The sequence below is a fragment of the Anopheles coustani genome, chromosome 2 (genome assembly GCF_943734705.1).
Source record: "Anopheles coustani chromosome 2, idAnoCousDA_361_x.2, whole genome shotgun sequence".
Classification (NCBI taxonomy): Eukaryota; Metazoa; Arthropoda; class Insecta; order Diptera; family Culicidae; genus Anopheles; species Anopheles coustani.
The window spans coordinates 32,411,571-32,438,759 of record NC_071289.1 but is presented as its reverse complement, the minus strand read 5'-3'; the positions used below and the strand labels follow the sequence as shown (position 1 = coordinate 32,438,759).

The 27,189-nt window shown below is 43.9% G+C and overlaps 11 protein-coding genes across 11 annotated transcripts; 4 read left to right on the top strand and 7 right to left on the bottom strand.

Moving 5' to 3' along the window:
- Positions 1 to 4,712: 4,712 nt before the first annotated feature.
- LOC131265405 (uncharacterized) lies at positions 4,713 to 6,194 on the top strand. The gene is made up of 2 exons (XM_058267664.1): positions 4,713 to 4,800; positions 5,063 to 6,194. The coding sequence occupies exons 1-2, from the start codon at positions 4,788 to 4,790 to the stop codon at positions 5,653 to 5,655; spliced, it is 606 nt and encodes a 201-aa protein (XP_058123647.1). The 5' UTR covers positions 4,713 to 4,787; the 3' UTR covers positions 5,656 to 6,194.
- Positions 6,195 to 6,449: 255 nt separating this feature from the next.
- On the top strand, positions 6,450 to 7,887 carry LOC131263493 (uncharacterized). Its single transcript, XM_058265699.1, has 2 exons — positions 6,450 to 6,605; positions 6,675 to 7,887. The coding sequence occupies exons 1-2, from the start codon at positions 6,593 to 6,595 to the stop codon at positions 7,658 to 7,660; spliced, it is 999 nt and encodes a 332-aa protein (XP_058121682.1). The 5' UTR covers positions 6,450 to 6,592; the 3' UTR covers positions 7,661 to 7,887.
- Positions 7,888 to 8,021: 134 nt separating this feature from the next.
- LOC131263565 (uncharacterized) lies at positions 8,022 to 8,901 on the bottom strand. The gene has a single exon (XM_058265782.1). The coding sequence runs from the start codon at positions 8,728 to 8,730 to the stop codon at positions 8,194 to 8,196; it is 537 nt and encodes a 178-aa protein (XP_058121765.1). The 5' UTR covers positions 8,731 to 8,901; the 3' UTR covers positions 8,022 to 8,193.
- Positions 8,902 to 9,157: 256 nt separating this feature from the next.
- Positions 9,158 to 11,894, bottom strand: LOC131262853 (protein asteroid). Its single transcript, XM_058264936.1, has one exon. It carries the CDS (start codon positions 11,892 to 11,894, stop codon positions 9,258 to 9,260), a length of 2,637 nt encoding a protein of 878 aa, XP_058120919.1. The 3' UTR covers positions 9,158 to 9,257.
- A 382-nt stretch (positions 11,895 to 12,276) lies between these two features.
- On the top strand, positions 12,277 to 13,558 carry LOC131266775 (PCI domain-containing protein 2 homolog). The gene has a single exon (XM_058269411.1). The coding sequence runs from the start codon at positions 12,361 to 12,363 to the stop codon at positions 13,546 to 13,548; it is 1,188 nt and encodes a 395-aa protein (XP_058125394.1). The 5' UTR covers positions 12,277 to 12,360; the 3' UTR covers positions 13,549 to 13,558.
- A 60-nt stretch (positions 13,559 to 13,618) lies between these two features.
- Positions 13,619 to 15,975, bottom strand: LOC131266776 (cysteine protease ATG4B). The gene is made up of 6 exons (XM_058269412.1): positions 15,904 to 15,975; positions 15,409 to 15,711; positions 14,973 to 15,318; positions 14,824 to 14,903; positions 14,187 to 14,744; positions 13,619 to 14,116 (listed from the first exon to the last, which is right to left on the bottom strand). Exons 2-6 carry the CDS (start codon positions 15,524 to 15,526, stop codon positions 14,052 to 14,054), a joined length of 1,167 nt encoding a protein of 388 aa, XP_058125395.1. The 5' UTR covers positions 15,527 to 15,711; positions 15,904 to 15,975; the 3' UTR covers positions 13,619 to 14,051.
- A 399-nt stretch (positions 15,976 to 16,374) lies between these two features.
- LOC131264254 (mediator of RNA polymerase II transcription subunit 30-like) lies at positions 16,375 to 16,854 on the bottom strand. Its single transcript, XM_058266538.1, has one exon. The coding sequence runs from the start codon at positions 16,852 to 16,854 to the stop codon at positions 16,375 to 16,377; it is 480 nt and encodes a 159-aa protein (XP_058122521.1).
- Positions 16,855 to 17,514: 660 nt separating this feature from the next.
- On the bottom strand, positions 17,515 to 18,675 carry LOC131261954 (mediator of RNA polymerase II transcription subunit 30-like). Its single transcript, XM_058263832.1, has 2 exons — positions 18,488 to 18,675; positions 17,515 to 18,420 (listed from the first exon to the last, which is right to left on the bottom strand). The coding sequence occupies exons 1-2, from the start codon at positions 18,606 to 18,608 to the stop codon at positions 17,609 to 17,611; spliced, it is 933 nt and encodes a 310-aa protein (XP_058119815.1). The 5' UTR covers positions 18,609 to 18,675; the 3' UTR covers positions 17,515 to 17,608.
- Positions 18,676 to 19,016: 341 nt separating this feature from the next.
- Positions 19,017 to 19,993, top strand: LOC131261961 (bis(5'-nucleosyl)-tetraphosphatase [asymmetrical]). The gene is made up of 3 exons (XM_058263842.1): positions 19,017 to 19,093; positions 19,206 to 19,386; positions 19,486 to 19,993. The coding sequence occupies exons 2-3, from the start codon at positions 19,214 to 19,216 to the stop codon at positions 19,736 to 19,738; spliced, it is 426 nt and encodes a 141-aa protein (XP_058119825.1). The 5' UTR covers positions 19,017 to 19,093; positions 19,206 to 19,213; the 3' UTR covers positions 19,739 to 19,993.
- On the bottom strand, positions 19,899 to 21,133 carry LOC131261957 (uncharacterized). The gene is made up of 2 exons (XM_058263837.1): positions 21,017 to 21,133; positions 19,899 to 20,948 (listed from the first exon to the last, which is right to left on the bottom strand). The coding sequence occupies exons 1-2, from the start codon at positions 21,080 to 21,082 to the stop codon at positions 20,142 to 20,144; spliced, it is 873 nt and encodes a 290-aa protein (XP_058119820.1). The 5' UTR covers positions 21,083 to 21,133; the 3' UTR covers positions 19,899 to 20,141.
- Positions 21,134 to 21,266: 133 nt separating this feature from the next.
- On the bottom strand, positions 21,267 to 26,670 carry LOC131261949 (signal transducing adapter molecule 2). The gene is made up of 6 exons (XM_058263823.1): positions 26,222 to 26,670; positions 24,696 to 24,856; positions 24,513 to 24,629; positions 24,160 to 24,432; positions 24,031 to 24,093; positions 21,267 to 23,903 (listed from the first exon to the last, which is right to left on the bottom strand). The coding sequence occupies exons 1-6, from the start codon at positions 26,262 to 26,264 to the stop codon at positions 22,188 to 22,190; spliced, it is 2,373 nt and encodes a 790-aa protein (XP_058119806.1). The 5' UTR covers positions 26,265 to 26,670; the 3' UTR covers positions 21,267 to 22,187.
- Positions 26,671 to 27,189: the final 519 nt, after the last annotated feature.

The following is a 27,189-nucleotide window of genomic DNA, read 5'->3' as shown; positions in this document are numbered from 1 at the left end:
TTTAGGTTTGGTAAGAACGAGTGTGGATGAGCCAGCGTCGTACAACGAAGCCATAACATCCGTGGAAAAGGACAGGTGGATGGAGGCTATGGAAGATGAGTTCCGATCCCTGGAAGCCAACAACACGTGGGAGCTAACGTATCCACCCGAGAACAGCAACATTATCGGATGTAAATGGGTTTTTAAGAAAAAGTTGGACGCGAATGGAAATGTTGATCGATATAAGGCAAGACTTGTAGCGCAAGGCTTCGGGCAAAGGAAAGGATTTGATTACGAAGAAGTTACTGCACCTGTAGCAAATCAGTGCACATTAAGACTCTTGTAGACAATAGCAGGACAGCAAGCGGTTTGGTTGCGTAGGCTATTGGAGGAAATGGATGTAAAACAAAGAGAAGCAACCATTATTAACGAAGATAATCGTGCGTGCATTGAATTTACTTTGTCAGGTCATGAAAAGAGAAAGTCAAAGCACATAGATATGAAATATCATTATACTCAAGATCTTTGTAACACGAAAGTTATCGAATTAAAGTATTGTGCTTCTGAAGCAATGCTAGCCGACATATTAACCAAACCACTAGGAGCACAAAAGATTAAAGAACTCTCGATAGGACTCGGTATTAGCAAGTTAGTAACGGAATGAACATTAGATTCATGAGGAGGAGTGTTGACATATGTATGTTGGCATGAATGTACTGTTCATAGAAGTGTCAAATGACAGGAGAAATGTCAAACCGCGATGGTGACAAGGGTGCACCTCTATATGTATGAACTTTGACCATCTGAATAAAAGCACGGCGACCCAGGTAACCACGAGCTGTCATCTTTGGAACATTCAGTGTTTATACCATGTGCGAGACCGAGAGCGCACGACTAAGGAAGCAATCCCACTGTGCCTCTCCCTTTCCACCGCATCACACAAATTTGTAAACAAAATCAGAAGCAACGTTGCAAGCTTTCAGCACTTCGGAAATTTTGATTTTATCAAAAGTGGTGTCCATAACTAGTGAAAATGGCATACAAAAACAACTTTCTAGGGCAGCTTAAGCGTTCAGGTAATTTGTACAAAGTGATGGGAAAAGATTTGATCAGGAGAGCCAACATTCTTGTGGAATGGATCGTAAGTGTTTGTGCTTGTGCTGCTCAATATTTGAATGCGAAATTTAAATAAATGATTATTTATTTTAGAAGCTCCAAGTACCAGTGTGGGTCAGCTAGAGATTAATGATGATTCTTTGATCGTCTTCGATCTAGTTGTCGAAGAAGGCCTCGGAAGAAGAAACGCGTTCTGGAGACGATCACGGTCAAGACGAAATCTCAAGAATCGATGGTTTACCGGATAACGTGAGCAGTGTAGATAGCTTAGATAGTAGTACAACACGACGATGGAGGAATGTATAAGGTTTTTGGCAGTTGTTCAAAATTTGTTTAATTCGATTGTGAACAAGATGTTAGATATTTTACGAGAGAATCAGCTGCCGAAGAACGATTGTACTCTTTTGAAATCTAATAAGACCGTCGCGAACATTATTGCAGTGAATGGTGGTCGATATTGGCACAAAGCCATCCTATGTAGTTTGTCCAAACGATTCAGGTAAGATGATTGAAATACTAGTCGAATGCGCTAACACGTATCGTGATGTTGAATTATTATTTATTTCTAGCAATGTGAAATGTCGATATTTCTAAATTTATGTATCGATGGGTTGCCACTACACAGACGTGGCCTGAACACGTTTTGGTCGATTCTTATGAACATCCATGAGCTACCAGAAGTGGCTCGGTGGCAATCTTCAGCGGCTCGTCAAAGCCGCTAAGGGTCGAAGAGTTCCTAAGACATGTCTGCAGGAGCTTAACGACTTTGATTACGGAGCCATCACCAACGAAGTGCAACATGAGATAAAAGTTCGTGCAATTATTGCTGATGCAGCGGCACGAGCATTTATTAAAGGTAAGACTTTCTTTCTCTCTAATTGTTACTTTACTCATCTTTGTTACGTCCGTTTTCAGGTGTGACAAACTTCAATGAGAAACATGGTTGTTTAAATTGTACTACCGAAGGCGAATATAATTTGAATTCCCACACATTAGTTTTGAAGGGCGTTTGTTAATCTATGTGAACCTACTGGCCTAAATGTTTGACTAGGTTTGTTTACCTCACTGAGTGGAACCAATACCAGGGAAATAAAATTCAAGCTTGCGGCCATTCAAGTAGATGAGGAGGGTCAACATCTATTTATACGTTAATCTCATTCATTAGTGGAGTAAGTTAAGAAACTACTAATCAATCGAAAGAATAATATAAACATGTAACATATATGGGCATCCAACATACACAATAAATACAAAATATTGGTTTTTCGTTAAATAACGACACCGATTCATTTTAATTAGAGTTTGACTTTAAAATATTTCTACACATAAAAGAAATATCGTTAATTAGAATACATAAACACTAGAGAAACCAATAAACAAAATGGAAATCACAATAGTGTAGTTAAAAAAAAACCCAATAGCAAATCACTTTTCAATTTTCAATTCACAATCATTCCATGGAATTATGAAAAGCACCATACGGATTTGGAAAAGTAGCCAAATCAATGAAACACACAATGAAAATGATGCTCCACCAAGTGATGCGCCGACATGAATCTCCACGGAATTACCCAAAGCAAGCAACCAAATTTTGATCCACAAAACGCACCTGCAAAACCAAGATCAAAAAGAAAGATTTAATCGTTTGGTGGCAGCATATAATGAATCAAAGCAAAAGCAGTGCATCAGCATACAGATACATACAGATATATTGCGGCTACTGTTACAGACTGGTGCTTTTCGTTGTGCCAACTGTGGTCATCACCTGTTGAAAATGTTTGTTGATAGATATTGTCAATTAAGCTACCAATCGTCGAAGCGGAGCGTGGCTCATGTGATTTGGTGAGCCGACAACAACATACCTCTTCTTGTCCCAAGCAGTTCGAGTCTCAGAAGCAGCAAACACCAACACAAGTAAGTAACAATACTAGTTATAAAAAGATTTGAACCAAATGATCCATATTCCCCTCTAATAGGTTGGACAATAATAGTTGCAACTAAATGACAAGCGAGACCGGTGGAAATACAGCGGCTGATCCCAAAGAGTGGGAGATGCAAGATCGTCAAGTGGAACTACAAACTATTTTAAATTCACCGTTTTTTTTATTTCATATCGCTATACTTTTTCACCGGGTTTGACCGTCGGTATAAATGGCCGCCTCCATGAGTTGTCAAAACTCAAACGGCTGGGTTACACTTCCTAATGTAGCGGTTTATTGGAAGGTGGAAAAACGTTCTAAAGATCAGACAGAATGTTCCAAAGATGCTTGTCAATTGTTAGTTGGGGAACGCTCGGCTCAGTGTCAGTCGTTTGTGTATCAGCCATAAAAGATAACACGCTGGTGTATTTCGTTCAAAGTTCAACAAAATTAAAGTGTTTATTTTGTAGTTACGGTAATATTTAGTCATTTTATCATGTGGCACCCGGTGCAAATGCATAAGGCGATAATGTGATGGATGCATATTTTACTTTTTGTGTGAACTGAAGATGAGATCTTGTTTGCTTCGAAGGAAGCTTTTGGAGTTAACTGATAACAAAAACAAAAACAACAGAGACTGACGCGTGCATAGACTGTCAGAAACTTTGCGCTTGCATTGACTGGCGACGGCATTGGTACCGCAAAACGCGGGGAGCAGTTTTCAGCTCAAGGAGCTGAAAAGTTTTTGACGTAATCTTTTCGGCTGTTCCCCTCTTTGCACCGCAAACTTGTTGAGTTTGCGGCTCTTCTTCTTCTTCTTCACTTCGGCGAGGGCCTTCGCAAGCTAAGGCTGGTGTCAGTGCTTTACCGCGTCAGGTTTTGACAGACGAAAATGTATGGGATTTGACAGCTGCAAGCTTCGCACGATTTTATCGTACAATAGAATCAAAATCATTTGATTTTATCGGATGGACCATCCGAGAAAATAATCAAATTCATTTAACTGTCTTACAATTCAAAAAAAATAACATAAAAATTGGCGCACCTGACGTCCGGCAAAACATCGTGCGAGAAAGCACTGACACTAGCCTAACCTGGAGACATAGACCTCTATTGGTTAAGGACTGGCCACTAAAGGCCATATATCCTGATTTACTGTGGTTGTTCTGATTTTCTGTAGGCGTCACATTTTGACTGCCACCATGCGGCCAGGAGCACTGCTAGCCAACCACGCTAGTGCGTAATCAAAATGCGGCTGTTCACCCGCCGTAACGAAAGGAATATTTCCTTCCGTTTGTCAGATCGCACGAAACTCGTGATCCGCTTGTTTACTCAAACAGCACGAGATGTGCGTCGGCTAGGATTTCTCTGACTTGAGCTCCAGCTCGGCGACACCGGCGATAACCTTACTTTTCCGCTAACTATTTTAGGAACCTCGTGCACTGCTAACCATCCGCTCTGATGCGACGCCGAACTGGAACAGAGTTTACGGCTCGTGTAGCGGGGCGGTAATGTAATACTCATTAATTAACCGTGATTTTTCGCTGTTGCTCGTTCTGTCAAAACATTCAGTCTAGTCTACCTGATTCAAATTTCTTGGTTTATGATCGTTCTTAGAACGTAAATGCGTAAATGCATTTGGTGCAGCTCGAGGGAAATTTTTGCGATTGTGCATTGAGTTCCGTTTAAAACTTACAAAGTTTGAATGTTATACTCGACATAAAACGTATTATTTTCTCAACTCTACGTTTAAAAGTTTCTGTGTTTTGCAGAATGGTGAATTACAGTAAGTTTTCATAATACAGTTGGTCCCCGCAGTACGCGAATGTTTGGAACCGAACGCAATAGCGTATTGCGGATTTCCTCTGCCATATCGTTTAAACCTCATTTTGAAAAGTTAACACTGAGAGGAAACCAGTGCACATTAAAAACTTCATTTTATCAAAACAAAGTCAAATTGACTAATCAGAACTCAAGCGTACAGCGGGGACCAACTACGTTCGAAGCCATTGACTCATCTGACTAATCGGGTTTTCCCAAATTTATAGTTCTGCTTCGTGCATACTTCGGCTTCGACGAGTTTGAACGACCATGGACAAATTACCGCAAAAGATTGTGGCGATGGGACAAGTTTCATCAGTTGGAATGGATTCGACTAACGAGCCAGTCCATAATTCCACCGCATGCATTCGAGATTGAACGACGCGGGAAATACAAATTATACCTTGCCCGGGTGGAGCACCAGGGATCCATGACGCCAGGATATTTTGATGCATCGAAAAAGAAGTTTTTATTCGTGTGGGGCGGAGAACGACACGCTACAGAATACGGAGAGATCTTATGTATCTCTGGCAAATTCGTGCCGTGTAGGGATTCGAACACGTTGCTGCGTGCTACGCCGGTCGGTTTTTCGGAACAGGGTGAACCATTGCACTTCGGGCGAGTGAAACGCTTCGGAAAGTTTTACTATGGAAAGGTACAACGATCCCATGATAGGGTGTGCTATGTCTCTGTTAATCGTAAAGAACGCGCCTTCACTAAATATGATATATTCATCAGATCTGCGGTAAAACCGGCACCCCTATTCGAGCCACCACCAACTACGGGGTTTGAAGACTATGCCGATGTTTATTGGTGGTAAAACTTGAACTTTGGCCAGGAGTAATGGGCATAGCCTGCTTTTTTTTTAATTGAATGATTAACTTTTGGGCCTTTTTTATTAGTGAAGGTTGAGGAAACTCGCCAAAGCCCTGTTCAAAAGTGGTTTGTTATAATGTTTACTAGAAACAGTTGGTACCTCAAACAGATTTGCAATATATTTTGTTATAAACTCTGACTTTCGTTCTGTGATATCATCCGGTCGCTTAACACAAAAGAATGAATTGTCAACCATCAGAAGAACCAGTTTCAGGAGCACTCGGCCGCGTGGGCTCGAGTCCCAATCGAAACCGCACCCTCTGATGGAAGGAAGCGTAAATTTGGTGTTTAAAAAATTCATATTTTATTGTTTTTCGAGTTTCGACCAACACCGTACACAAGAATGGAAAAGTTTACTGGTCATCAAATGTTCCGGTCCTGTGGCCACACCTGCGGTTGGTACTGTTGGTTCCTGTGCTGTAATCCGTAGAAAGCCGAATACACTTTCAACTTACAAATTACAGACAAATAAAATAAACAATTTTAAAAGATTAGGAAAACACATACGCGTGAAATAATCGGAGATATGAAGAAAGAAATTGGTGAACGGGAGAAAAATGGGTTTTTATTTTTCTACATTTGTTTTAAGTTTAATGAATTTGAATTTAAGAACTGGCCAAAATGGATTCAAAAGACCTCTGTTGTCACGCTTGTTTTGCTTGTGAATTGTCGCGTTGTCATACATGATCAATAGGAGTCCACCTTATTCTAACTACAGTACTTGGTATTTACGATTCAGTTCGGTGTTTGCAGAAGCTTCGGCGTACTGCGAGGAAAAGTTTAACAATTATCCGTAACTGCCGCCGTGTTTGAATAATATATTCGCCATAGAACGTAGCATTTGCTCAAGCACATGCGTGATAAATTTAAATGACCAGACAATGGTGAATCACTGTAAGTTATCACAATGAGTTCAGAACCATGACTCATCTCAACCGGGTTTTCCCGAATTTATAATTTCAGTTCATGAAACCCGTATCTCTCCTGCCCAAGAAAGACCGAAGCCTCTTTCACGCATTAGATTGTTGCGATGGGACAAGTTGCATCAGCTGCAATGGGTTCGATTAAGGAGCCGGTCCATAATTCCTCCGCATGCATTCGAGATTGAAAGACGCGGGAAAACCAAACTATACCTTGCCCGGGCGGAGTACCAGGGATCCATGACCCCAGGATATTTTGATGCATCGGAAAAGAAGTTTTTTATCGTGTGGGGTGGAAAAGGACACGCTAAAGAATGCGGAGAAATCCTATGCATCCCTGGCGAATTCGTGCCGTTTAGTGATTCGAACACGTTGCTGCGTGCTACGCCGGCCGGTTTGTCGGAACAGGGTGAACCATTGCACTTTGGCCGAGTGAAACACAACGGGCAGGTTTACTATGGAAAGGTACAACGATCCCATGATAGGGTGTGCTATGTCTCTATTGATGGAAAAGAGCGGGCCTTCGTAGAATACGATGTTTTCGTTGGATCTACCGTACATCCCGAAGTTACAAACCCTGCAAACCTTATCGTGCCACCATCAACCAGTGGATGGGTACATTACATTTTTGACAATGTACCACAAAATGCCGTCCCTGCCGTAAGCAGTACATCAGAGAAAATACTGTATATTGGCCGAACTAACCTTCACAGAAGGATTGTTCCGGGCGTAATTGATCCATCAAAAAGAACGTGCACTATTGTTTGGGATGGTAGGGTTTGGCCTAAAAGAGAATTCGAAGTGCTTATAAATGTAAATGGAAGGTTCGTCCCGGTGCAAAACAATGAAATACCACCCAATGCCTTCCCGGCGGGTCAATCCGAAGCCGGCGAAACTTTGTATATCGGACGAGTGATATTGGCAGGTAGTACGCTGGTGGGCAATGTACATCCCTCTCACAGATGTTGTTATGTTTCCGACAAAGGTGATGCAATGGGATTTTTAGATTATGAAATCTTTGTCTGTTAATCCTTTCCGGTTGGAACTCCAAAGGAGTCTTATTATTTTCTTGGAACCAGAGACGACTTTGATATCCAATAAATTTACCCTAAATGGTTCCAAAATCATAGAACGAAAGGGTTCGTTACCAATATTATGAATGATAGGTACCACTTATAACATTATGAAACGATCGTAGGGCTGTTCTAGAATATGATCGAAATTGATTGAATAAAATTTTTAAATCAAGCATGGTATTAAGCAAAAGAAAGCATTTAACTGGTTCTTATAGATTCCTCATAGCATTTATATACATATTACTTGCGGAACATGATTCATCTGATTTTTCTCTGTTTAATCTTGGTTCACTCTGAGACACATGCATTTGACTGCTTTGGCTGATGCTAACTGTATTTAATTTTATTGAATATTAAAGGCAATTAAGAGCACAAGCGTTTTGTCTTCCACATCTTTGCGTTTCACGATCCAGACAACAGGCAAAAACCTTCGATCGATCGATCACCACACTGAGGTAGATATGGGCGCAGCAGGCCGGTCTGCCCCTACGGCGAATCCAACGGTCCCCTGTAGTCGTGGACGGAAACGTAGATCTCATACTCCAAATATTTTTTCTCCCACTCGTCCATCGAAATGTAGCAGCACCAGTGATCGGGCTGCACCTTGCCCACGATCGACGTTAGCCCAAGCCGCACCAATCCGATGTACAACGGTTTGCCGTGTTCCGTCACGCCGGCCCGCAACGCTCCGTCCGGAATGTATCCGTGAGCGCTCGGTACGAACCGTCCCTGGTACCCGCACAGTACCTGATAGTCGTGTTTTTCATGCTCCCGGCAATCGTACGAAATCACACACGCCTTCCGGGACGGAATGATGCGCCCGGGGGTGATGGTTTTGTGATGCTTGCAGCGCCCAATGTAGGTGTACTCGCCACCCTCGAACCCGCCGACCACGGCATCCGGCGGTACCACACCTTCGGCCGCCTCTACCCACCGAGCACTGTCCCACTTGTACACCTCATCGTATCCCTTCGACGGACTGTTCGCAAGCAAATTTTGTTGATAAAGATACGGATTGAACATCGGTGGCGATAGTACACTCCACTGGCAGTGGCCCTCTCGTTTCAGGCACAATTGTCTCTTGGCACGAACAGCGAAAACAGTCGACCACCGGTCCGGGATAGCGTACGGATTGTTTGCCCGTATGAAACTGCTGCGATAGTTTGATGTTTACTGCGCGATATTCGCCTCTTTTTGACCCCTGAGAAAATTTTTGGGAATACAACACGCACACATTGGCGGTATTCTTTTAACGCACTCGCATTTTTCAGGGCCAACTTTTTTTTTTTGTAATGAACGAAACTGATGGGGATCCGATGGACACACATACAATGGCGTCGTGTGTACGCAGGCGTGGTTTAAATATGGTCCCCCCTTCGAAGTACTGCTGAGAAGCATATTTTTGAATTATCCACATGTTCAAAAAGATAGGTAAACGAGGTAGTTTAAAATTAACAAATTTTATTCAAAACTAAAAGTACTTTTAACGAAAATATATCTCTTTACAACATATCTTTACTTTATAAATCTAAATTTAATTGCAAACCGTACTAAGAAGCCAACAAAAGTTGGCTGAATTTATTATTCATGTCAATAAAACCATCATTATCGCTTTCACTCGTGCTCTCCTGACCTACAGGGTCCGGTTTGCCTGGCTTCCTAGTCGGAGTACTTTTCTGCTTCACAGGTTTACTATCAACCACGGTGGTCTTCTTTTTTCCTGCCACTTTTGCTTTACCTCTCACCGTGCGCCTTCTTTCTTGCAAGTCCGGAACATATTTCTCTACAAACTTGCACATCCGTTGAAGCGCGGACTGCAGCTTGGCCGACGATCGGAAGAAAGTAGTGCAGGCGTACTCGATGGGGTTCGCCCGGGACTTCATGGTATCGTACAGGTTGTATACGAACATGCTGTTGTACAGTTCATGCATGCGAATGTTCGCAAACGGATAGCCGAGCAGTGGAACCAGGGCAGAAAAGTGATGGCACACCGACTGAAACTCGGCCAACGTGTGCACAATTTCCCGATCGATGGATGTGTGTTTGCGATTCAGTTTTTCGTTCGGTGTAAAGTGCCCGATGAGCAGCTCGTACGCAAGCATCAGTTCCGAACGGGAGGTGGTGCTACTTAGCTGGTTGTAAAATTTTCGGTTAAATTCTTCCGTTTGATCGTCCTCCTTGCTTTTGCCAACTTTAACCATTTTAAGTGCTTTCCGCTGCTCTTCCAGATAGGCCTTATGCTGTGTTTGAAATAATTTCACGTCCCGGTTTTTACTCTTCAACGATGGATCGATAATTTGCAGCTGCAAAATGCACACGATCAATGCCAGCACGTGCGCCACGTTAGCATCCTTGCAGTTTGTCGCCCAGTAGATGATGATGAGGAAATAAAGCTGCAAGTTGTCTGGTAGGATCAGGATCGATTGAAACAGATCGTGCCACGCGTCGATCTTAGAGTCTTTAAACAGTTCCTCTAAAACGCCGATATTACTCGCCGATGCCGGATCGAACCGAACTCCGTCAGGAAGTTTGACGTCTTTGAACGTAACGTAGAGCAAACCAGGCACCTTTACCCTCCTTGAAACATACTTAAAGGCATCCACCGGCCGACTACATGAGCTCTTCAGAAGAGCAAAAATTGTCCTTAAAATCGGATAACTGATTGTGTTACTGTCCGGTTTGGTAATATCTTCCACCTGTGGGTAGTGGATGTACACATTCGAATGCAACAGGTCTGCTAAAAATCGAGGCACTTTTGCACCACCATACAGCTCTCTAAACCATTCTGGCCAACCGTGATCGGTGTACTTGTTACGAAATGATACCATTCTTTTCAAATCTTCGTCATTCGTGTCCTGCTCGTCCGTTGCAGAACTTTGCTGTGCGTTCGCTTGGCGATCTTCAATGTTTTCGACTTCATTTTCATTGTCACAGCTATCAATTTCCTCCTCTGGTTCAGTTCCAGAATCATCCGATCCTTCTTCCTCTTCGTTTATCGATGCTTCCGCTTCTTCCTCCTCATCAAGGAATTCATTTTCGCCAGCCAGAGCATCTGTATCGTTGTCGTCATCATCCGATTCCAAAACATCCTGAATGTGTCTTTCAATTTCTTCATCTTCCAACACGGTATCGGTAAAGCCAAAATATCGAAACGAAACGCAATCCTCACAATTGTAGCCACGCATCGCCGTCAGAATTTGTCTGTACACGTGCCTTTTCCTTTCCTGCCGCACATGGCTGAGAATGGTTCGGGTAGCCGACTGAATCGTGTGATTTTGAAGCCACTTCAAAATTATCTTTATCCGTTTGTATTGTTTGCTCGTCGCACGGTTCGCGCGTCCAATGCTTATCGTGCTATAGAACGGTGCAAGGACCTTCCGCTCAATGTAATCGTTGCCCAGCAATACCGCAAACATAGGAATCATGTCTTTCGCCAACCGAACATCTGGCCCAATCAAATTGTCGATCGTGTACATGCAGCAATCCAGGTAGTAGTACGTCTCCGCCGCGTCGCTATTGATCACGCTTTCGTCGCCATACTGTGCCACAAATTTCACTCGCTCCATTTTCTTTGCACTGGATTTCGACCGGTTCCACTCGACGATGCCAATTTCAAAGTTTTCCCCTTCCTTATCGGTCACTTTGCGGTACACCTTGTGCGTCATGGTCACGTACGGTATGTACTGCACGTTGTGAATGTAAAAATCCGAATCATAGCTCATGACGGGACAGTTGAGTTTACGCGCTAGGATAGCTACCTCGTCGTCTGCTTCGAACGGACACCGCATAAAGCTTACTCCGGCGCACCGTAGGGCATCGACAAATACCTCCCGTAGCATCAAAGGCTTTGTGCTCGTGATCGCTCCATGGTTCATGGTCTTCATGAAGCGAGTGCTTTGAAGTAAACGATCTTTCACGGTGTACATTTTCCGTGCCTCGTAACCACCGTCCAGAAGTACGTACGGCACTACGTTGCACATGCTGAGTATATGGAAAAAATCCAACACAATCCGATGGTACAGGTCGTAGTTGCCTCCCAGTGGGGTCGATGTGAGCTGACTCTTTTTAAATAGCTGAATGCATAAGTTATCCCCATCGATCACTAAGTTTGTGTCGTGGAGCTCGTATGGTTTCAGGAAAATCTCCGCTTTGGATGCAATAAACGTTGTTAAACCACGCACACCCATTTTAAGGTGTACAATCAGAATTTGCTTCGGAAAGTATAACGAACGAACTGAGACTTCGCAAATAGTGAAAACCATGCGGGATGGCTTTGTTTACAAACATCGATATGCCGACATTCATAAGGCATAGTTGATTACTTTAAACTCATAATTAATCAGTAGCAATAGTCTTTCTTAACGAACATGGAAACAAATTAGTACAACTAGAGTAAAACCGTAAAAGCGACTTTCTAATAACTTTCTTGTTTCTAGCAACGAAATTGGTTCGAAAAGACAGCAGGAGTAGGCGAGGTCAATGATTTGACAAAACTTTTTTGAACACCCAATGCACTCCATGGGGAAAATGACAGTTTTTTGTTATTAAAAATTGCCGCCTACCAAGTCGGGTAGTAAACGGTATCAACACAATTTGTTGCGAATTGTTATTAAAAGTTTTGAACGGAAATAACTGTACAATCGGACCGGTATCATGTATCTTAACGATTATCTCACCAAAATTATGCGCGTGTGGAACGCACAGGAAGGTCAGGCGGTCGCGCGGTTCCTTTCCCTACAGGACAGTCATGTAAACAATCCCAACCTCCACAAAGAGAACCTCGATGCCGTCGTTAGTCGCCAGCTCGTGTCTCCGTTGGACGAAATTGTGACCGCACACCTGAAGACTGTGTATCATTTGATGCGAACTAGCACGCCCAACTACAACGAAGCGTATCGCCATCAAACAAGCTGCATCCAGGCGGTGGTGAAAATGTTACAACAAATCAAGGAAGAGAACTGGGTCCTACCGATCATGTACGTGACTTCGATCGATCTGCGACTGCTGGCGGCCAAGTGCGAGATGCACGCAAAGAGCTCGAAGGCTGGGGAAATTCTCGAGAAAGCAGCGGAAAGCCTAATGTCATGCTTCCGAGTGTGCGCCGGCGATACGCGGTCATCCGACGAGGAAACCAAGCGACTCGGCATGCTAAATCTCGTCAACCAACTGCTGAAGGTGTACTTTCGCATCAACAAGCTGCACCTGTGCAAACCCCTCATCCGGGCGATCGATAGTTCAAACTTTAAGGAAAGCTTTAGCCTGGCGCAACGTATAACGTACAAATACTTCGCCGGACGGAAAGCAATGTACGATTCGAACTTCAAGAGTGCGGAAGAGTATTTGACCTTTGCGTTCGAAAACTGCCCGAGAAGATTCACCAAGAACAAGCGATTGATTCTGATCTATCTGACGCCGGTTAAAATGTTGCTCGGTTATATGCCCCGGAAAGAAATACTGGAACGGTACAATTTGCTCCAGTTCCACGATCTGGCCGCAGCCGTGAAGGAAGGCAACGTACGGAAGTTCGACGAAGCGATCCGACGCCATGAAATGTTCTTAATTAACGCAGGTGTGTATTTGATTGTGGAAAAGCTGAAAATCATTACCTACCGGAATCTGATTAAGAAGGTGTATCTAATTCTGGAGACACATCAAATCGACATGGACGCCATACATACCGCACTGCAATTTTCCGGTGTTGAAGACGTGTCCATCGATGAGACGCACTGCATAGTGGCTAATTTGATCTACGAGAGCCGCATTAAAGGATATATAAGCTATCAGCACAATAAGTTGGTCATATCGAAGCAAAATGCATTCCCAAATGTGGTAGCAGTGTAACAAAAGAGGACATATTTTACATTGATGTGGAAATTACAATACAATTTACTTTTTCTGCATTAGCAAATAAACATATTGCGCGAGATTTTATTGAAACATATCCATTCATTGTTGTGGTTGGCTGATTGCATTTTTCTTTTTAAACTTTATCAAACGGAAAGAATCATGTGGCGGAGTGGAAAACACAATTGTATTTGAGAATAAAAAATCAATGCCTACTACGAAACTAGGTGCAGTCATGATTGATAAACAAGATTTTGCAAACAAAAACCTATTCAAATGGATAAAAACAACGTAAAAGCTATCGTAGCAAACCCACCATTTGTGGTCAATTACACGAGATGCAAGGATCAAAACAGTGCCCTGCCACTTACGTTACATATTCTGCACACTTGGGCAGCTTCAGTTTGGGGTTCCGGGTAAAAGCAAGAAGCTTAAAGAAAAGCAAATGCTTTCATATTGCGCAATTCGTTTCGGGGATCTTTAAGCAAGGTTTCCTGCAGTTAAGCGATAATCTCAAATTCTTCGTCTGAATCATCCAACGTGCGCGGTTCCACCTCTTCAAATTCTGCAATAAAGTAAAAAAAAATGCGTCTGAATACGTAAATCGTGCACCAAATACGAACGAACACACTTACCTTCGTTCGGTATTTCTGTGGCAGATATCACATTGAAGGCCTCAATTGGTCCACTATTCTTGCGCGACGACGCGGACGAAGTGGTCGTCGGAGTCCACGGTGCTTGGCGCGTCTTCGTGACCTCGAACAAGGCTTGACTTCCGCCACCGTTAACACTGTCGTTAAATCGTGCCACAAGCAGTTCAAACTGGCGCCGATTTACGCACAGAAAGCATACTGCCAGCGATGGGTCCATCGAGGCGAACTTAATCCGACTAGCGTACCGTTGATGGAACGTTTCGTCCTGCTCCTGTTCCGTTGATTCCTGCTTATCACCGACACTACCTACCCGCTGGACCGTGTGCGGATCTAGGTAGAGCGCTTCATCGCCAACGTAACCGATGAAGTAGAGGGCCTGGTTGGGTCGACCACCAATCATTCCACAATTGCCTGGTAGCTGGAAACATTTCTTCAGTCCCTCGATGTAGATAGGATTCACCTCGCTCAAACCCAATCGGAGTGGAATTATGAGAAGGAGGGGTTTCCATGCGTCCGGTTCCTTGGTTGCGCATAATTCCACTGCATTGGTAAAATAATAATTATCATCTCTGTGTGTCAATTTGTTTGTAGTTTACAATATTTCTGGAATCAAACTCACGTATTTCATCAGTGGCTAGCGTGTTGTCCAAAGCGACATGAATCACTAATTTACACCAATCATCAAATTTGACCAATTTTCTGCAAAATGAACGAAATTAAACGTTCAATTTGTTGACAAAGCTTTGGAAAGGGTTTTTTTTCACTCACTTGAGCACCTGAGCAACCGTATTCGGACCAAACCATTCGCCAATCCGCTTTTCCTCCGACGAATCGCCCATCAGAGCAATTTGATGCAGTGAGAAAGGTGCTTGCTTGCTGTCTTCAAATCGGTTCACAATATTGAGATAGGTTTCGTCCCTGCTATCTAGACTCCAACGCCAATCGCGTCCGAGGTGTAACTGAATCAATGCCTGTGCCAGTACCATCTGACCGCAGCGCAGCATACAACCCCAGCCCTTATCCGTGGTGAGCGTGGTGTTTCCAATTGGGACGAACCCCCGGCGGTAGGTGCACCATAGTCGCGATTGAACATCATCCCGTATGGCTTCGAGGTCTGTCGTGGGAAGAAATGCAATTTTGTAGATGCGTCATTTGCGTTACCGGAAACACACTGGACCCAGCATTCCTGGCTGGGGAAGATTACCATCGGTGGCATTATACTGCGTTCCAAGCAACCAAACCGTTTCGTTGGTCTTCGGAATGTCGTCCGGTTCGGTGCAACTACTCAAGTCGTAACCAACGTATGCGTCAAGCATGTCCATGTTATCTTTTGTTTTTGGTGCCTTGCGTAGATAACATTTGCTTGGTTCAATATGGAACCCAGATGGGTACTGCCTCGGGGATGTATCGTTCTGCAGTACTGGCGGTGTATTTTAATATTCTACCGATTCCCAGGGTTCCTCACAAACAGCTGCGATGGCCTTATCCCTTTTCACTACACTTTTTCCTACGAATTGAAATAGGTCAGGCTGTAGCACACGTAAAACGTTCTACTCTGTACGAGCTGGGGCAGTAATAAATTACAATTTAAACCTATGACACTATGACACATTACTAACGAAATTGATTACTTTCCTACAGATACAAATCCCGTAACCATTAGAAAAGATGATGACAAAGCCAAAGAAGGCAAATTTACGACGCGACGACGATGACGAAGTGCACAACAGCTTGAGAAATTTCTTTTGTTCGCGTTTGTTGTTATTTTCGTTCCATGTTTTTGACAGCATGCATACCAGCGCAGATGCGATGTTCTTTCTGAGTGCATGTGCAACGATTCGTTGGGGATCCTAGACGGTGCACTGTCAAAATACGACATTTGAACAAATTTGAATTTTTTACGTGCGAAATAAAATGTTCTGTAGGTTATGTTTATATACACATTTTATGTAAGAATATTATAGCATAAATTAATACATATTCATGTCACATTAACCGCTTCAAAAATGTAAAATATTTGTGATCTCCAGCAACTGTTTGTTCCTCAGTTGAACCGTTGCAACCAGCTCTCGGTTCTCCTCCAGTAACATTTTGTACTCCTCTGATTGGAGCGTTTCGGAATGTTCCGGTTTATCTTTCAGCGGGATCAAGCTTTCCAAGTGTGTGCAATCTACGTCCCGCTGGCAAATTTCGTTATATTTGTCATTAGGAATCTCAAATCCATGAACAGCAATCCGGCCGTTTGTAGTTGTTCCTGCAGCTCTGCTCTCTTGTCGTTAACCGACACTTCACGATCTATGTCGCTCGGTGGTTCTATCTCACGCAAAATGTTAAAAACATTTTCGACGGCACCAACAATGTCCTGCATCGTTTCCTGTCCAGTGCGACACAACGAGAGGACGTTGAACTGTTCATTTTGATATTGCCATTGAGCGGCAATTCCACCATCTAGTTGGTTCGACAGAAGTTTACTTTGCTGGCTGCCTGAATGACTCATCGCATTGCCCGATCCTATCCCGCACTGTTGCATAAGTCTTTGATGCTGTTGATTTCGGCACTCTATTTGATTTTGTACTTGCTGGTGTTGGTTGGTAGGCAAGTCGGCTAGGATTCCTTCGGTGCCTTGCTGCTGATAATTTTGGTGGCTCATATTGAGGCTCGTTATAATATCTCGGCTATCTCAATCCGGTGTATCTTCCATTTCTGGTTTTTCAAAAATTAAGTTTCAGTAAATGCTGGAAAGCATGGGAAATTACATTATAACTCAACAATACTCCAGCCAACAGCTACTACTCTACAGTCTCTTTTGCTTTAAAATCGATATCCGATTCAGTAGCTCTAATTGAAATATTATAATGACCACGTTGATCACAAGGTAACCTCTACCTACCTAAGCTCCCTATGAGGTTCTTAAAAAGATTCTGCTCCGATTGTTGCGCCGTTAGCTTTTCCCAAATGATTGAAGAGTATGGACTTTTCCAGGTCTTGTTGCGCCGTAGCGAACTGACGGCCCCACTGTACGGAGTTCATGGTTTGTAGAATAACGAAGCGCTTAAAAAACCCAAATAAAAGATTGCATATCCATGAATCCATTCCTAAATTTAAAAAAAAGAAACAAACTGTACAATGGAATTCTAAAAATTGTTGAATATTAACGATTTTTCAGTAATGTTGATATAACATTAGACCCATAAAGATGGTGGACACGAACATAATAGAATTATTGATCGAAATACAAGCACTTTGATTTTTAAATTGAACAATAAACTACAAAGGTTCAGGAAAATATAAATGGAGTCCGACATTTACGATTTGTGATACAGCTGGATGAGTATACTGCAATAGTTTATTTTTTTTGCTAAGGGCTTAGATCTACACAATACACCGTTAAAAAACTTTCCCAATTAGCATCGTCTCATGCTAAGCATGGTATTAATCTCCCATATCGTGAGTCGTATTTTATCTATAATCTCACGCAACTGTTTGTTCTTCAGCTGTACCATCGCAACCAGCTCTCTGTTCTCCTGTAGTGCCTTCTTGTACTCCTCCGTGTGGACCGGTTCGGAACGTTCCAATTCGCCTTTCAACGGGATCAAGCTTTCCACGTGCGTATATTCCATACCCTGCTGGCAGTTATCATTGCACTTGTCGTACAGCAATCTTAAGCGCTTGAACAGCAACCGGATCGTCCGGAACTGTTCCTGCACCTTAGCTTTCTTGTCGTTACTTGACAACTGGCCCTGGTTTGTGCCATTCGGTGGTTGGATCGCACGCAAAATGCCAAACACCTCCTGGAAGCGACTCACAATGTCCTGCACCGTTTCCTGCCCAATGCGACATAGCGAAAGCAGGTTAAATTCTGCCTTTTGTTGTTGCTGAACGGCGGTCCCGGCACCCGGTTGATTTGGTGGGGGTTGGTTTTGCTGAGTTTGCGAGTTCATCACGTTTCCTGGTCCTACATTGCCTCCGGACTGTTGCATGACCATCTGGGGCGATGGTTGTGGCCCTTGATGCTGTTGATTCTGACCAACCATTTGATTTTGTCCCTGTTGGTGCTGGCTAGGCATCTGCTGTGGATTGGATTGGATTCCTTGGGGTTGACCTTGCTGCTGGTGGGTTTGCTGCATCATATTCTGGTTCATGCCCATGTCCTGACCACCCTGTCCTGGACCACCTTGCATTTGTTGGTTGTTCATAACACTGTTTTGGTTGAACCCTGTGAGCCATTGTGTATGATATTGTTACTTCAAGGAATACGTAGTAAAAGCGTCTCCGCTGCTTACCCATCATGCCCATTTGGTTTGGGACGTTCATCTGGTTCAGCTGCTGCTGTATTATAGGACTATTGTAATTACCACGATGGCCACTGGGGCTCTGGTATCCTCCAGGAAATTGGCCCGACATAGTGACCAAAAAATACGTAAACTTTGCGAAAGCTGCAGTAGATTGGCTTCTTGTTGTTTTGCCGCAAGATGTTTTTTTTTATTATGAGGCGTCAGCGTTTGACAGCCATTGTTTTGATGGCTGAAGAGCCTCACGTCACAATTGCCAAAAAGATCTACATTTCAAGTTCGGGATTGACCGTTCGGGACTATCGGGATACTTTTGCGCAAATGCCTGAAATTTTTATCTCTTCAAAAATCACTGAAATACTCTGTGTCCTTTCTTTCTAAACTTAAAATCATTCATCACTGTATGACCAATCTTTTTTGATAACGATTTGTCAAGCTGTGGCGGTTGATTTAACCTACTTCAATCCATTGCCTTGGTAGAGACAGATGCTTTTTGTTTTGTTTTTCATAGTGGTGCATCCGCAGTTTCTCGGGTCGTTTCAAGCGCGCCGCATTGCATTGGACAAAGTTCAATAATCACGAATTCCTACGGATTACGTACGTATTACGTTGGTGTTGAATCTCTCCCGTGTTTCTTAGGCTCCATTCGGCCGCTGCACCCTTTTCGGTTACTCCGGTATCTTTAAATCTTCAATCATTGAACACAAAGATAGCAAGATGGCAAAACGGGCTGCCGGCTTCCTCATATTTCGTCGACTGTGCGAACGTATCGAATATCTCATGTTACAAGCCTCGTATGGCCAGCACCACTGGTCTCCTCCAAAAGGTCACGTCGATCCAGGGGAAGACGACTACGCGACAGCCTTGCGAGAAACTACAGAAGAATCTGGGTAACAACGTTTCCTCTTGTTGTTTTTATTATTTCCTTATTTGTTCACTTACTAATGCTTTGTGGCTTTCTCTTTTCTATTTATTTTGGCGATCATCAGATACCAGGAGAGCGATTTGAATATTCACCGAAAACAAAGTTGTACCTTGCACTACAAGGTAAAAGGACACGACAAAGTAGTCGTCTACTGGCTGGCGGAACTACGAAATGCATCGCAGGAAGCTAAGCTTTCTGACGAACATCAGGACATGAAATGGCTTGAGTGTGAGGAGGCGATAAACATTTCGGGATACGAGGATTTCGCGAAGATGGTTCGCGAATTCGATGCCAAAATCAAACGGAACGAGCTGTGAAATGTGAATCGATGTGTGTTTTTGTCTGTGAGCAAGTTATTTATCGCCTTGCACCATTTTTGCGCCATGAAGATTTACACCTATACACACGCCAACAAAACAAACAAGCAACTGCTCTAATTGGATAATGAAAAATATCGATTATTTTATTACTACTATTGAATACAAGCGTTGATTGTATGATGCATGCCAGTGAATCATTCGCTTAAAAGAAAAGTCTAATAAATGAGTCATACTTTGCCACCAGGCAACAGAAACCAATCATATTCCTTTATCAACGAAAAGTTGCTATTTTCTTAAATTTTATTTTATCTGTGTTTACATAAGCAAAAAGCTGCTCATGATAATTTCTTTTTTTGCTACTTATACCTTACTATTTGTAACGTTTTTGCTAATGTTGCATTCATCTACCTTTCTTGCGATACGTGTCTCTATTCGACTCGTTCTCCGATTCGTCCTCCCCATCGAACTCATCCTGCCAGTCCTCATAATCGTCCGCGGCCATCTCACGACGGAACAGCTCTTGAAACACTTCATACTCCTCCAGCGTGACGTAGGCAACCTTTACCGCAAAACGTTTATCGCTGGTGTCCGTGATTTGGTGTAGCTTCGGATTTCCCGTCGGAGTGTTTGGGTCCGCCTTCAGCGACCGGGGCTTAAACAGCCCTAGCCGCTCGAGGAACGTATGCCGGCAGCGCAGATGTTCAAGGTCATGCGAGAAAGCGCAGGATTTCACAACCTCTAGCACCTCGTGGCCCATCTTTTCCATCAGGAAGTCAATTTTTTCCTCCGTTTCGCGCTGCTCCTCCACGAGCAGATTTGGCGCGTTCATAAACAGTCGGTACACGTTTTTGCGCGTTTCAAAATGTGAATGCAGGAACGCGACTCGCTGCGACAGCTGGCCATGGTTTGTGTAGTCAAGTAGGTACGGGTGGGCCGCCATCAGCACCTTCATGTTTGAATCGCCAAATTGACACGACCGCCAACAGTGCAGACTCTCGGCGATCTTTTCTGTCGGTCGGGTCAGTATGCTCGGATGACCGCCGATGATGGAGATAATCTTTTCCGTTTCTAGACCCTCGGAGGCGAGTAGTTTGTGAGTTTGTTGCCATTGGTCCGGTGTGTACTTTGCTAGCTGCGGCACGGTGGTGAGCAATTCACTTACGCTTGTCTTATCAACACCTCCGATGGTCGTAGCGATTGTTTCAGCCTGAAAATAAAACCGTTGCATTTGGGGAGATTTCACCGGGAGCGAGACTTTATTCCGTATGTATCTACCAGTTTTGATGCATTGCTATTCGAGCAAAATGCACGGATTAATCGCTGTGTATTTCTTGATAACATTACTGCTAAAAACACACCAAATCTTGCCGGTATCAAAATATAAACATACAGTTTGACAGATCTAAGCAATCTGAAGGAGAAAGACGAAGAGAGGGAGGGGGGAATGTAAGCCCACATTTTAAACCCTTAATATGATGAGAATCTTTTTGAGGGCCCGTTTTGTAATTGAAAGCCTACGTTTGCGATTTTATTAATTTAGAATATTTATTTTTCGTGTATGTATGTACGCAGGGTGTAGGTAGGTTGGTAGATAGATAGCTAAACTATTTTACAGCTTCCAAAAGATAACCAGCAGCAGCAGTAGATCCAGTAGTTTCCCTTACGCTTCAGAATTGCCGCTGCACATATTGCAAATCGAAAAGAAAAACTACGTTCGGAGATACAAGACGACATGCTCGCCAGCTCCGCTCTATGCCGTGATATCGTATAAATACATGTCCTATCATTGTTACGTTATACGCTATCCGTTTGTAGATTCTGTGAATGTTGATAATAATCTTTCGTCAATGATATCCCATTCAATCACCTACCAGCTTCTTGTGCACACGTGCACAGAACAAGGCTTCCTATACCAAACATACCACTTATTTAGCCGCACTGAATTTAAAACAAACAAAAAATATATATTGTAATGTTATTGCCAGCAAACAGTTTGCCACCGCGCTCCTGCTTCTCTCGCCACTCGCCAAGCTAACCTATGAGTTCAAAAATGGGCGCGTCAGGTTAAACGAGCCGTTTGTGTACCGGAAACACCAAATCCTCCACCACAACAACCTACTTTGTTTGAAACTGACGAACGAACCTTTTTTTGGTCGTCTCTCTTTGCTTGAAAGGACTCCTAAATGGGGTTTGCTCTTATTTGACACTTTTGCATTAAACAACGAAGCAATCCGAAAAAACTGCCTTCTCAATCCTTTCCCTACTTCAAGCTATGGCTAACAACGTTTATCACCCGCCAAAACTGTACCCCAACCATCGATCCAAAATCCATCCCCCTTTTCGGGGTGTGGTGGTGGTTGTGGTTGCTGGAGTGACGGAAAGGTGTTTTCAATTTTGACACGTTCTGCACATTTTCGTTTCCCAGTCCTGCCTTAAGACTGCAGCCTTACCGCTGCTGTTGGTAGATGGGAATGTTTTGCGGCCCCGGATGGTTGGTATTTATCGATAAAGGTCCCGCGGTTCCCGTAGTTCCGGCTCCCGGTGGAAACATACTCATCGGTCCCATGGAAAAGTTGCCCATCGGGTTGGAAGTTGGTCCCATCTGGGGCATAAATACCGTCGGCGGTTGCTGCTGTTGAAGATGATGGACAGGAGCTGCTGCTACTGAGGGAGCAGGAAAGTGTGACGGTGGCATGTTCATTGGAAACTGGTGCTGCTGCTGCTGCTGCTGCTGCTGTGGATGATGATGATGCTGATGATGGTTCATGTTAGCAGCTGATGGTGCCGTCGTCTGTGCGGCCGATCCTGCAGAAACAGGGACGTGATGTTGTGGTGGACCCTGTTGATGCTGTTGTACGCCTTGTGGCGGTTGCCCCATTTGTGCCCCTGCTGGCTGCGACTGTTGATGCGACGGTTGTTGGGGAACGTAATTCGGAAAGCTTACTGGTGGCATTTGCTGCCCTGGTTGCCCTGGTTGGCCCATGGGTCGCATTTGGCGAAATGCTTGCGCCTGTGGTCCGGAAAGTCCAGTCGGAGGTGGAGATGTTGGATTATTGTATGCCATTGGCGGTACGGTCATGTTTGGTGGCATTCCCTGCGGGTTTGTCGTGTTGGTGGTCTGCGGCGGCACTTGTTGACTAGTAACGCCCGGTCCCATTGACATTACAGGTGCGGCGTTAGCTTGCGGAGGAACCATGCCATTGGTTATGGGTCCATTTTGCGAAACCACCGGAAGTGGTACCTGTTGCGAGGATGGTGGTGGTGGTGGTTGTTGCTGCTGCTGTTGTTGATGATGATGATGATGTGGATGAGGATGGTGCATTGTTTGATGCGACTGAGAATGGTCCGCCATCGGTGTTGCGTTCATTGCTGCTGGATCATAATAATTATGACCCGTGGTGTACCTTTGCATAGATGAACCACCATCCATTGACACCGGCTGCTGCCCCGGACCCATCGGGTACATCCCACCGTCCGGCATAGTTGGAAACATTCCGGGCATTCCATACATCGGTCCCATTGACGCTGGGCCCGAGGAATGACCGCCCGGTGGTGGTGGTGGTAAACCATATGGACCCTGCAGTCCACCACTACCTATCGCCATCGCCACCATCGACACCGCCCTCATCGACGACGTACGGTCAGGTTCACGCATTAAATTATGGTACAAGTTGATCGCATCCACCAGGTCACTGCTCAATTGAGTTAATTGCGCATGCTTTCGATCAACGCGCTCCAGCTCGGCATCGATCATCGGACCCATCTGGTTTACCAGCTGCTCCAGCTGCAGCATCTCCTCCGTGTCCTGGGACGGATCTTCCGGATCCGCTTCATGTATCAGATGCAGCAAACGGTCGATCTTTTCCTCGTTGATCTCCACCGTCGTCGACGCCTGTAGCAGTTCTTTGTCGCTATCCGATTTCTGTTGCTCGTCGGAGAACTGAACCGTCTTCTTCGCCCCCTGGGTCGTGACGGTGTTTAGCGTTTCCGGCTCCACCGAAAGGTCTGCGGTCACAAAATTCGATGGAAAAAGACCCTCGCCGCGCTGGTTCTGGCCCTTCCACCAGTTTGGATCCGAGTCGTCCAAGACCATGATGATTTCGCCCGCCTGAAACGTTAGTTCATTGTCTTCCGCCGCCTCAAAGTCGTACAATGCGCGCACCTTAAAGCAAATTAATCATATAAATTAATAAAATCTTAGAACTACAAAACCAAACGTCTGAGTACGATGTGATTTTGAAGAGAATTATCTTACACTTCCCTTCATAATTTCCCTTTACCCTACTCACCTTTCTCGGTTCAGGCACAGGTGCAGCAGATAACAACGCGGAAGGATACAACGACGAGGAAGTCTATCAAACAAGCAAAAATAATTATTACAACAATTTCAGCCCTTCACTATTCCCAACGATCCTTACCGTGCCAGAGGATGACAGCATTTTAGGCGATTGGTTTATTTTTACTTCCTTTAGCGACAGCTCGATGGCTTTCGCAATGTCATCCTCCTCTTGCTGACTAGAGACGACGTTCGGGTCTTTGCTGAGCGTCGTTTCGCGCTTTGGTGTCGCCGAAGGGTCACTGAAATCGTGCCCTTCTTCACGCAGCTTCTTGTACAGCGATGGTATTAGATCGAGTTGTGGATCAGACTTGAACACTTTCTCGGACCATTGTTTAAGCGTGAGCTTCAGTTTCTGTGAAAGTGGGAAGCAACTAGAGATTAGCCAAATAAAACTTCTAACGCAAGTCAGACTTGAGACAGTCACTTCCGTACCGTGTTCACTTTGGGTTGGCTTTTTTGCAAAAGCTTTTTAAACTCCGTTTCAAACTCCCGTGAGGCCACCTCCAGATGGAACTGTTTGCCACAATTATTGACGCATGCATCGAGCAGCTAAAATAATGGAAAAGGTTAGTTGCAGTACATCTTTTCATAAGGTCATATTTTAAATGAGCTTACCGTAATAGCCTTCATCACTACATGTGGATTCGGAGAGTTTAATTTTTTTACGATGGACTTGAGGCAATCTTTCGGAGTTGCCGATCCGTTGTTAACTCGATCGCATATGTCCAAGATGAGGCCCCAGTTTTCGGTCGTACTATTTTCGCTGGTGGCTTTTTCTACAAAAGTAAAGATCACATTAATTTGATTTCAACCGGGTTGTTTATAACAGAATGCTGCTGTTTTTATGTTTTTTTTTTATGGTTTGAATCAGCCAAGCACCATCTCAAATTTCATAAGAGGGTGGTTCTAGCTTGCGCAACGCCTGTATTGCTTACACATGCAAGATCCATGCCAAGCAAACGGCATTCAAATACAAGTTTCTGAGTTGAATCCCTACAAATGATTCGTTTGCGTTTTTGTTAATTTTGGGCAAGAAACCATCCAATTCCCCAGCTGGACAACATCAACCTTTAATCTCTACTGCGGTTGGACTTTTTTTATGTTGCCAAGGGAATGCCCGTTGAATTGTGTTAACCCCTCCAAAAAGCTTACAAAAAAGAGAAATTTCATCATAGAACGAATCGAAAGTTCTACCAAAGTTTAAACTTGTATGGATTCCGCCGACAGCCAGGAAGTGATAGGCCAACCAAACTGAACAGCACAAGATAAGGGACAACCCATTGCAGAATGGAACTGGGGTATTAGTCAGCACCCGTAGACATTGGAATACATCGGTTGCTTATTATTTTAGTCCCGAAGTCGTTTGTAATCTCTCTTGCACTGTGTTAATCGCGTTCCTGTTGCGTCGTAGTAGGCTCAACCGAAAAAAAAGGAAAACGATTGCAGTCACATTAATCTAGGCCCACGGTAAATAAACTTGTCTTTACATTTGCCGTTAGATTCGCTGACGAGTACCATGGAGTAATTCTTGATTCTGGTCGTTTTCAGGTCAAATAAGGAGCAGAAAAAGATGTATCTCAAAATAGACAGAGTAATTGCTGTTCGTACCCTGTTGTCCGGGGTGTTTAAATACTGATGATTCATCCCAGTACGGAACATCCCAGACAACAATGCAAACAACCTTCACTTTACTAACATCTTTGATGTGGAGCAGCATGGGTAAACGAGTTGCTTTGTAGCAAACTTGCATACAGTGCTGTTATTGAACCGACCGTAATATATTGATTTTCCAGCTGTATATAGTGAGTATATTCATATCGGCAGAGTGTGACTGTGTTATCAAGGGTATCACGTCACACTTTACCTAACACCGTGCAACTTCCTACAAACCGCGGTCACCACGGTGTGACTTGGTTGCATCTTAATTTAATTAATAAACCCCAATTGCAAGAACACGTCGCGAAATGGTGTCGTTTGGTAGATGATGGCCAAAAAGTAACAACTCCAATGCTGCGGCGTGTCACATGAGGGTGTTGTTAAGTTGTTGTCCTTCACCTGAGAATATGTTTTAACTGTCTCTCCCATTCGATGACATGCCCAGGGCAGTATCGAACGATTATGGGAAGCCCAAAAATACCAACCTATATCCTGGTTGAGTGAAGATGATGCTCCGAACAGACTCATGGTGACGAGGGGACAGCTCTGGTTGGTTCGACAAAGTTCGGATCCTTCCCACCGCGCACCTCCCTAGCAGCGCCACGTACCGACGACGACGAGACAAAAACTCGAACCTTCGTGGGGGGATTGCGTTTGATGCTTGCGTAGGCCTTTTCAAGTCCAGTTCGGGAGAAAGAAATCAAGTTTTGCAGCACTTGATCCAGCACAATCACTGCTTGATGGTTGGCCAAGCTCTGGCTTTCGCCGTGCACAACACAATTTCACTTCTCCCCCCTCCTGTGGCGATAATATATTGGGGATGACTTTTTTTCACCCTCTTTTGTTCCCGCAATTGACGTTTGTTCACGGAATTAAAGAGCTTTGGTAATTTGTACCGAAAGGAAACCAGGATTCTACCCAGGATCACTAGCAGGCAGCACACGTTAACGAATAAATTTGGATCGGTAACTACACTTCACGAGGATGCATAATTTTGATCTAGGAATATCCCTTCTGGCTGTTAGCTAGCAGCGACGACGATTACTTTTCTCTACGAACTTCGCGATGATGAATCAAATCGACAGACAGTTCTTCTTTTTCTTCCACTTCATTGCATGGGTTTTATTTATCGTTTTGTCGAACTGTCATGTTGACGTTTGCCTTTGATACACTGCTAATCGTGAATTAAAAAGAGTGAGCTAATTGTAGCAATTTTGTTGTATTACCTGTAACTTTAATTGTGAAAAAGTTGCTCGAATCAAATCTAATTTTTTCTAAGAAAAAGCAGCGGTTTGCGGCGTAGTGCAAAAGTTTATTTTTCATCAAAAGCAAAAGAGTAGATCCATTTAACAGTGGAGCATCGGTTTGGTTTGACAGTAGTTTGATTTACAAAAATGTTTTGTAGGCATGATGAGGAAGGCAACGGAGGGCAAGGACGTACGGCGACGAAAGC

What these genes read in the sequence shown, in the direction of transcription:
- LOC131266775 (XM_058269411.1), top strand. Translation starts at nt 12,361, where the DNA reads ATGTATCTTAACGATTATCTCACCAAAATTATGCGCGTGTGGAACGCA.
- LOC131261957 (XM_058263837.1), bottom strand. Translation starts at nt 21,082, where the DNA reads ATGTTATCAAGAAATACACAGCGATTAATCCGTGCATTTTGCTCGAAT. An exon ending in ATAGCAATGCATCAAAACTG is followed by an intron (nt 20,949 to 21,016) that starts GTAGATACATAC and finishes TTTTATTTTCAG; the next exon opens with GCTGAAACAATCGCTACGAC.
- LOC131264254 (XM_058266538.1), bottom strand. Translation starts at nt 16,854, where the DNA reads ATGAGCCACCAAAATTATCAGCAGCAAGGCACCGAAGGAATCCTAGCC.
- LOC131263565 (XM_058265782.1), bottom strand. Translation starts at nt 8,730, where the DNA reads ATGTTCAATCCGTATCTTTATCAACAAAATTTGCTTGCGAACAGTCCG.
- LOC131261954 (XM_058263832.1), bottom strand. Translation starts at nt 18,608, where the DNA reads ATGTCGGGCCAATTTCCTGGAGGATACCAGAGCCCCAGTGGCCATCGT. An exon ending in AAACCAAATGGGCATGATGG is followed by an intron (nt 18,421 to 18,487) that starts GTAAGCAGCGGA and finishes AATGGCTCACAG; the next exon opens with GGTTCAACCAAAACAGTGTT.
- LOC131266776 (XM_058269412.1), bottom strand. Translation starts at nt 15,526, where the DNA reads ATGGACATGCTTGACGCATACGTTGGTTACGACTTGAGTAGTTGCACC. An exon ending in GCAGTATAATGCCACCGATG is followed by an intron (nt 15,319 to 15,408) that starts GTAATCTTCCCC and finishes TTCCCACGACAG; the next exon opens with ACCTCGAAGCCATACGGGAT. An exon ending in CACAGAAATACCGAACGAAG is followed by an intron (nt 14,117 to 14,186) that starts GTAAGTGTGTTC and finishes ACTTTATTGCAG; the next exon opens with AATTTGAAGAGGTGGAACCG.
- LOC131261961 (XM_058263842.1), top strand. Translation starts at nt 19,214, where the DNA reads ATGGCAAAACGGGCTGCCGGCTTCCTCATATTTCGTCGACTGTGCGAA. An exon ending in GAAACTACAGAAGAATCTGG is followed by an intron (nt 19,387 to 19,485) that starts GTAACAACGTTT and finishes GGCGATCATCAG; the next exon opens with ATACCAGGAGAGCGATTTGA.
- LOC131262853 (XM_058264936.1), bottom strand. Translation starts at nt 11,894, where the DNA reads ATGGGTGTGCGTGGTTTAACAACGTTTATTGCATCCAAAGCGGAGATT.
- LOC131261949 (XM_058263823.1), bottom strand. Translation starts at nt 26,264, where the DNA reads ATGAGTCTGTTCGGAGCATCATCTTCACTCAACCAGGATATAG. An exon ending in TTCACTCAACCAGGATATAG is followed by an intron (nt 24,857 to 26,221) that starts GTTGGTATTTTT and finishes TTACTTTTGTAG; the next exon opens with AAAAAGCCACCAGCGAAAAT. An exon ending in GCCAACCCAAAGTGAACACG is followed by an intron (nt 24,433 to 24,512) that starts GTACGGAAGTGA and finishes CCACTTTCACAG; the next exon opens with AAACTGAAGCTCACGCTTAA.